Raw genomic sequence first — 8,846 nt, 5'->3', positions numbered from 1 at the left:
GTCCATTATCTGACCATTTACAGGAGGGAGAGCAGGATGAAAGAGGGGAGAGGAGTGAAATGATAGAGATCTCACCACATCGAGCTCCGTCTCTGCAGAACAACCCACAGTCTGCATGAAAGCATGTTTGTGTTGTCTGTGTGGGCAGTTTGGGCACAGTGGGATTGAGGCTGTTTGGAGCTGAGACAAGCAAGCAGCTGAGTGTCACTGGCAGAGATACCTGTCTAAGGCAAACACAGCCATAAACATACATTTTTTAAAAGGATGAGGCTGGTGCTATTTTATGCATTTCCTATTGTCAACAAACCCATGAAAAGACCAAAAAAACCCCACAACGTATTAGTCTGTACGTTCTGTTTCCCCCACACTGTCTGTGGCTCCCAGCACCCGCCACAATATATAGTCTCATGTCTATATGTTGTCACGGTATACACAGTCATCTACAGCACATTCATGCATACAGTCCCGTATGGATCCTGACTTGTGTGTTATCAACCGCACATCCAATCAGCTTCAGCTAATACTCTGTATGCAGTACAGCCCTGCTTATCCTTATGGACCCTATTATAGCACCAAAGAAATACAAACTTAGAGGCTCAGTACTGTGGTTTTTAGCAAACATGAGGAAATCACACATACAGTATGTGTGAGACTGCTCTCCTCAGCAGAATAATCCTCATTCGGTGAATATTTCCAGCGGCAGGGTAACGTGTGGGACTGAGTGTGCGTTGCCAGTCTTGTTGACAGTGATATAATACAATATAATATACTCGGCTTCATATCTGTTTTCCGCTTTCTTATGAAATCTTGCCTAAAATGCACTTTAAATTAAGTGAAATTACTGCAAGTAAATTTGGGAAGAGGAAAAAGATGTGCTGACTCTGTTCCAGGTCAGACGTACTGTAAACAAACTGCTGAGCTTTTATTTTGAGGGTAAAGACGTTTTGATGTTCTTCCAAATAGCTTCTTCAGTTCTAAATGACGTGCTCGCTCACTAGAAGGCCTGGCATCTTTACTAAAAACCACTTCAGCAAAATGTCATCCATCTGTGTTTACTGTGGGAGCGACTCAGACACCACTCCGGCTCTTCCTTATCTGACAAACACTTGAACACGATCTCAGTTGCCACAGGCACTGCAACCTAGGAAGAACTAAAACCTTGTGAAGGTACTTCGATTACCTGCACTATTCACCACCATATTAAAGCTCTGCTGTAATCAGTGTTTGAGGGTTAGAAACAACAGCTGGACTAGAGTAAACCCACATCTGTGTAAAATCAGCATCCAGATTAAGATTACATCTGGATTATGTCCATTTTATCTAACTATAAGTGGATAATCCACCTATGAAAGCAGGTGGAAAAACAACCAGGATGCATTGAGAACAAAGTGCTAACGTGTCCCTCTCCACATACAGCAACTACACTGCCTCATCCCACGCGATGCCGTTAGACTGGATCCAACCCAGAATAAAACTAAACACAGTGAAGGTTGTAGGTTTGGAAGAACGTTTTGTAACTGCTGACAAAAAAGGGGGAAACAGAGGTGAGAACAATATCTGAGCTAACTGGAAACACGTCTACCCCCTGCTGTAATGAAACGATTGGACCAGTCTACAGTAACAGACAGAGACCAGTCAGTTCATTCCTGAAGCTCTTCATCAATCTGTCTGAAGCACTTGAGATCAACAAATCTGTCACACAGCTGAATGATCGATCCAGTCTGCAGCAGAGGAAACGGCTCCACGCCTGCTAAAGAGACAGGACACTGAGCCGACCCACCAGGCTGAACTGGTAGGAAAGACACGTTTGGTTGATTATTGCTATTTAATCTTGAACATTAATTATGTCCAGCTAAAAATAAAAATAAATCACTGCTGTCAAATATAAAGAAAAGGAAACTGTGAATGGAGTTTGGTTGGACACGAGAGACGACTGTTCATCTGGAGAAATTAGTGGATTTTTCAAATTACATACAGTATCAAAAGCAGAACGTAAACTAGTACATTCACTCAAACATTAAAATGCACTTGAGATATTTGTACTTCTTTCATGAAGGACCCATCATCTCATGATGATTTTTAATCATAAATACACTGCAGGGACATACGTCTCTGCATTTATCTGACATTGACAGGTTGTAATTATGCAACAAGGTTTTTTACATAAATAACCTCTGAAAAATATTGAAAATATGATGCATATAAAAAAAAAAAAAAAAAAAACCTTTTCATGCTTTTCCTTATCTTAAATCACAAACTGAGTCATTGGTTGGTCATTTGGATAATCTTTCATTTTATAAACCAAACCATAAATGTATTGATCAGGGAAATGACCACCCAGTGAATCCAAAATGAAAATATGATTTTAGCTTTAAAATGAGCTCGACCTTGACCGACCGTTACAGAACGATCCTGCTTTAACATTAATGTGGATATAATAATATAATGATATAATATAAATGCAGTATATTATTAGATTTATACACTCAAGGCCTTTTTTCTGCATATTACTGCTTACTACTTAGTATTTCAAATTGGACATTTTCATGGTTATACTGGCGTTTTTTTTTAAACTTTACTTTGGTGATACCTTTAGGATCTGAGTATTTCTTCCTCCACTGTTAGAATAAACTGTGTTACTGTCTTTGACTTATTGTGACAATAAAGGTTGAAGTTTTGAACCAGACAGAGAGTGAAGTGTATCTGCAGTGGTGCGTTAATCCTCAGAGGACCAGCTGTAATCTGTTGACCCCTGTGCTGGCACACGCACACGCACACACACACACACGCACACACACACACAGACACACACACACACACACACACACACACACACACTCTTCCTTGGGAAAAATACCTGCAGCTAAAACATGTTTGACCATCAAAGTGGAAGATTGTACAACACACCATCCCCTCACACTGCAACACACACACAGCCCTGACCTCATTCCATATACAGCCACTTACACACTCTCCTGCTCTCTATCGCTGTCTCACACACACACACACACACACACACGCACACACTGGGTGGCTGTAGCCTGTGGGCGTGCGAGCAGCTGTGAATAATTGTGTTTACAGATGGCATACGTACGACCTGTGGATACAGAAGGAGAGTCGGAAGACAGGGATGACATTTACACTGAACCTCTCTCTCCCTTCCTCTTTGCTCTCTCTCTCTCTCTCTATCTCTCTCTGCTTTGTATTTTTTCCAGTTTCAACTATTTCACTTCAGTTAGCTTAATTGGTATAAGTGGTAACGAGGCGTTAACAGCTAAAGCAGAACAATGAGCAGTGGCATAAGTAAGAAAAGACGGTGGGGTGTTTAGATGTGTGTCTAATGAATCATTTGGCTGCAGAACGTAAGTAAATGAAGTACTTTATTTATACCAGAGGGAAACTGAGCTGTAAAAGTAAAACAATAAAAGCCAGCAGCGACTGCATCATGATCTAATCTCTAAATTACAAGTGCAAGGCAGTGTGTTAAATACTTTCCTAAACTATCAGACACTCAGTTTAAGTAGATCTACACAAGAAAAAACACAAATGTCAGTGAAACGTTTACTGTGGTACGTTCTTGTCTGGTTAGTGATGGGAGCTGGAGGTTCTGTGCATAGAACGCTTTATGTTTTCTGATTTGCAGATCTGTGGTGCAGGTAGAGAAACTGTGGATGTGAAATAATCTGCCCATCACGGATCATGTATGATGGGACGGCACCAGCAGAGCACACAACAGGCGCCTGCACCTATATTGCATTGTTTGAACAGGTGAGCAGCGTCTGTGATCAATAACACTGATTAAAGCCTGTATTTACACAGTTTGTCAGGAGTGAGGCTCTGCTGTTTACACTGCACTCAGCTCTAATAGGTATTTTTTGCATTAATTAGCATTAATGTAGCATATCAGGAATATATCTACTGTGTGGATGTTCATACATGCTGATGTTACCATGATTAAAACAGAACGAGGCTCCAGAGCCTGAAAACAGCACGACACCATGTGATCACTGTGTGAGAGGACTCGTGCTGTCCGCTGATGCGTTTTTTTTTGGACGTTCACAGGTCATTTATCTCCACCTGCTAGCTGATTCCATGCTAGACTGGCCACAAACACATAAAGTCAAACAAGCACACAGGTGAGTGTGCTGTGGTAAATGTCTGTGGTTATGTCGCATCATAAAATGAAGGAACACACTGAGGCCAACATGTAAAGTCAGCGCGCTGTTGTACAAGAAGCCTGCTGAAACACTTCAGTGTGTGTTCAGACAGCCAGGTGAGTCGCACCATTTTTCACACCTGCTTACAGGCTACAGCTAACTGTTAGCATTATAAATGTTGTCTGCAAATAGGCTAATAAATAGGGACAGACATGTTAATATATCAACAGCCTGACAAAATGCTAACTGCTGCAGTGTATTGTGTTAGCATATTCCCTGCTAGCCTCCCTCTGTGGATCTATAAGTGGAGCTGATGGAAGGTTGGACTCACTATGATTTACATAATTGGGATGTTAATTTGTTAAGCCGTGGGAGTTGATTATGTTGCATATTGATTGTGTTGTGCTGCTGTGAGGTCACACACCTCTTTAACGAAGGTATCCACAGAGCAGGGAATTGTGGGGATCTCATTAAAAATACAACGTTAACATTCCTGCTGACACGCCACATTTTGACACACGGGGCAAAGTGTGTGTAATCAAAACAGAGTTAAAGTGTGTGAAACTCTTATGTGGGTTTGAGTGTGTGCGTATGCAGAGTGTGTGTCTGCTCCCCTCAAAGCTGATGGATGGATGGAGGAGGTGAAAAAGAGGAGTAGAGGGAGGGGAAACTCCACCTGGTCTTACCGTTCTCCGGGTGCTCCATCTCGCCGATGCTGCCGTCGGGCGTGGTCCGCTCGTAGTGGTCCTCCGGCAGCGCCAGGGGCCCAATCCGCGGCCCGGACGAAGACTTGGAGCTGGGCGTCTCCGACTCCTCCAGGCCGCTGTCGTAGTAGCTGTGCTGGGATGCGTCCTGCAGGTCCTGAGCCTGGTTGGCCGTGGAGAAGGTCACCCGGCGGTGGGGCAGCTGTTATTCAAAGACGAGAACAGAGCAGGTTTAGATTTAATCTTCATATTTCAAGTTAAATTTAACATGTTATTAGAAATCAGTCTGATCTGATCCTGCTGAATCAGTTTAAATGATTAAAGACATCAGGTAGAAGCAAGGCCCCTAAAAATAACTTTAAAAGAAGCCATTTAGACACTGTATGACTTTCATTACTGTGTGCTCTGTTCTCAGAGTGACTGACTTGATTCTTCACTTTGATTCTGAAGCTCAAACCACAAAAACATCAGTCCGCGTTCATCTCAACACCTCAGATCTCATCTCTGCTTTCATGTCACCTCATCTCATCCTACATCCTCTGGTCAGCTCATCCCAGTGTGTTCACTGGCAAAGCAGCCAGGTAAAGACGCTCCCATGCAGCTCCATCAGCCAGTGCTGCTCCACCACCACTAATCTTAGGAATTCATTTTATAGGCAATTTTAAAAGATGATGCACAAGAAACGTTCAGTATGCTGTTCGCTGTCAGTCAGTCAAGGTCCTACTGCTCCGCATCCTCAGCTGCCAGTAAAAGCTCCAAGTTTAAAGGTTCCCGGTGGAGTTTTTGGCCTCTACTGAACTGTTTGTCTACGACTGGGCCCATGTTTGTTTTTTCTCATGGATGCACAGAAGGAAGCACGTGCATGTGAATACTCGAGTGACGTGACGAGCGGCCTGAGTGCCAGGGGCCCCGTTATTCCACTGAGCAACAGGTGGCGCAAACACACCAACATATGCAGCAAAGACAAGAAGGAGAAAGACGGAAAGAGAGTAAATCTGGACGGACACAAGTCTGAGGATAAAATACTCTTCTAATATCTGCTTTGCAAATGTTTTATGAGGGAGACAATGGACACACAGTGCAGTTTGTAAAGCAGTATGGTTTTTTTAGCAATAAAATAATAATCAAAACAAAACCTCAGACTAAAAACATCAAGACACAAACATCCAAAGTGTTTGGGTAAAAAAAACCTGCAGGACGATATGTGACTACAAATCAACCTACATACATTTATAACATATGGAAACTTGCATCTGATTTCATAGCTCATGTCACGTGACTCCAGATTTAGACTGAAGTGAAACGTATAGATTCCTGTGAGCATGTGCTCGGTTCTTCTCCCACAGAGCGGGTTCTGTCATGTTCCAGTGAGAACAGCAGGCTGAACACACACTTTACTGCTCCATTGCCTGCGTGTTTATGGGGGTGGAAGGTAGCTGTCTGACTTGTGTGTTTGATGGTTTTCTAATTAAAATACAATTAGCCTCCCCATAGCGGTGCAGGGACACTGGACACTGCTCTCACACACACACACACACACACTGTGCAAACACTCTGAGAGCTGCCAAACAAACAGGGTCCTAATTCAAAGGCACACAATGCACGGTCAAACATTTCAATCACACACACACTTGACCGACCGGCCCGGGCTGATAAAGAGCAGCATCGCTGGCTCTGCAGATACTCCGTTACCATGGCAACTAGGCGCTGTCAGGACCCTGAACCAGTAAAACCAGCAGATCAGAGCTGAACACACAGACACAGACTGACTTTGCTGCTCTTTTTATTTAATCCTTTCTTGTGCGGCAGCTGAAAGATTTGCTGCCTCGCTGTAGCTCAAAAGACACGTGCACTTTCCTGTGCCGGGATTCAAACCGGCAACCACCTGGTCATCAGTCTGCATCTCAGACTTTTATAGCTGCTGAAAGATGACTCATGCTTTTCCCTGCCTGAATCATACGGCTCCAGTCATTTTTCTGCAGTTCATATTCCAAAGACAAACGTTTGCCTAAATCATTTCACACTATCTTTAATTGTGCTGCCTGAAGGTTTAAACAGCCTGATTTAAAGTCAGAACGATGGAAAATGTACAAAAGTCAAACCACGACGGAGCCGTCCTTTACACTGTGTGGACACAATGTGCTGTCAAGGCATCAAAGCCCGGATCCCTGGTGCTTCAGGTGACAGGTGCCACTTCAGGTAAACACATTCAGCCTCACAGTAATACCTGGGCTCTCAGCAGATCTGAATACTCACACCTCCTGTCTTTATTCTCCGCCGGATCCCTCAAAGTCGACGCAATAACAGAGGTCACTGTGTGTGTTCCTGTAATGGAATGATATCAGGCGTATCAAGAGTTTCATTCCTAAACCCACATTTTTGCTCTGTTATGTGTCCAAGTCAAGAACTGAATCGGTGGTTTTAGACTTTGAAACAAAATGCTTTTTGTTTTTTAAAAGAGCACATTTTCAGCTGCATTACTTCATCATTCATCAAGACGACATCTGCACTCACCGAGTCAGTCATGTTCTTCTGTATTATCCCATCACTTTAAAAACTCAAAGGCAACTCACTTCCAGTTCATGCAATCACAGACCTGAAACCTCCCACTTCTGTTATTTATTCACAGCAGCCAATTCACCTTTCGCTGTATCAGTCGCTCCCCCAGCAGCTGCTTCCAGCTCCTCTTGCAGGTCAAAACGTTCAGACATCTGCATTAAATTAGGATAAATTTGGCTTTAAAGATTCTTTCAGACCACAGGTGACTTACAGCGCATCACTTGCATTCAAACGACTACATCAGCTCAGATCCACAGTGAAATGTATTTATTTTAATGCTGCAGAAACACCTGTTTCAGTGTTTACTAGGACTGGCTGCCTGGAAAGCTGGAAAAACAGCACAGTTTGGGCCGTGATGTAAAGGGTATGTGATTTGTCGAGCTGAAACCTGCAAAACCAACAGTCTGTTTATTTTAAAGGAGACTGAAGTGGTTTTCAGTGTTGGCAGCCAGATTGTTCCCTCACAGGAGGAAGGACAAATAACACAAAATGTGCTCACAAAGAACAAACATTTCCGTCGCCAAATATTCAGACTGTCCCTACCTGAGACCCTGCAGCAAAGTGTGGCTGCGGTTAATAACTGCTTCCCCTGCCGTTTGCTGTCGGACCATTAGGGAATAAATCACATCGATATGTACGTGAAGAGAGAAATGAAGCACATCAAATGGTCTTGACCCCTCTCATACCGGTCTGTCACCTCCGGCCCAAACGCTCACACACACACGATCCTTCATTTTGTCTTTTTCTGGTCTTCTGCCTGTGTGTTTATGTATTTGCCAGAAATAGAAGTGCCATCTCAGCAGGTTGCACCATGGGAAAGTGGAGCAGATCATATGGGAGGAATTTAAAGCCCAAAGAACATCCAGAACAAACTGCGCCTCAGCCTCCACCTACCCATCCACCTCCACGTGGAGGACAAAATGACTGCATGTGCCTGACCGGGCGCTCCGGTGTTCCTCGCTGCCCTATTTTCTGCCTAATCTCAGCCCTGAACCTCCACTGCAGTGGGAGGTGCTGTTTCAGTAAAATCTGCAGACGGTTGGCAGCCATGGCGGAGCAGCATTGAGTCAGGAGACCGACCATGATGTTTGAGCTTAAAGGTTTTGATTCAGAACAACAAGGCTCTAGTCTGAAACGGATCTCCAGGAAAATCAACCTGAAGCCGACGCTCAGAGGAACCTGCAGATGGTCAGAAATGATCCGTTATGGACCACAGGAGAATGAGACCCCCCCACTGCTGCAGAGACAGAGCAGAGAAAGAGCAACGTGTTGCTTTTCCACACTCAGAAATGTTCCTGTTTTTTTTATCTTATCTCTTAGTTTAGCCCGTAGCAACTTTACCCTGCACTCTCCTTTGTTACTAACAGATAGAACTTATTATTCAAACGAGCACATGAGGTCATTCATCAGGAATAATTTAGTTCTG

At 43.6% G+C, this 8,846-nt stretch overlaps 1 protein-coding gene across 3 annotated transcripts in view; it reads right to left on the bottom strand.

Annotated features, from left to right (window-relative positions):
• The window catches only part of LOC113144881 (protocadherin-1-like), a 162,464-nt gene that overhangs the window by 69,074 nt on the left and 84,544 nt on the right, over positions 1 to 8,846 (bottom strand). For all 3 annotated transcript variants that reach the window (XM_026331165.1, XM_026331164.1, XM_026331166.1), the window contains one exon: positions 4,844 to 5,063. In XM_026331165.1, coding sequence (XP_026186950.1) covers positions 4,844 to 5,063 — 220 coding nt within the window. The remainder of the gene's footprint in view (positions 1 to 4,843; positions 5,064 to 8,846) is intronic.

This window comes from Mastacembelus armatus, chromosome 10, assembly GCF_900324485.2.
Source record: "Mastacembelus armatus chromosome 10, fMasArm1.2, whole genome shotgun sequence".
Taxonomy (NCBI): Eukaryota; Metazoa; Chordata; class Actinopteri; order Synbranchiformes; family Mastacembelidae; genus Mastacembelus; species Mastacembelus armatus.
The sequence above is the reverse complement of the archived record's forward strand: the minus strand, read 5'-3'. Positions and strand labels throughout refer to the sequence as shown.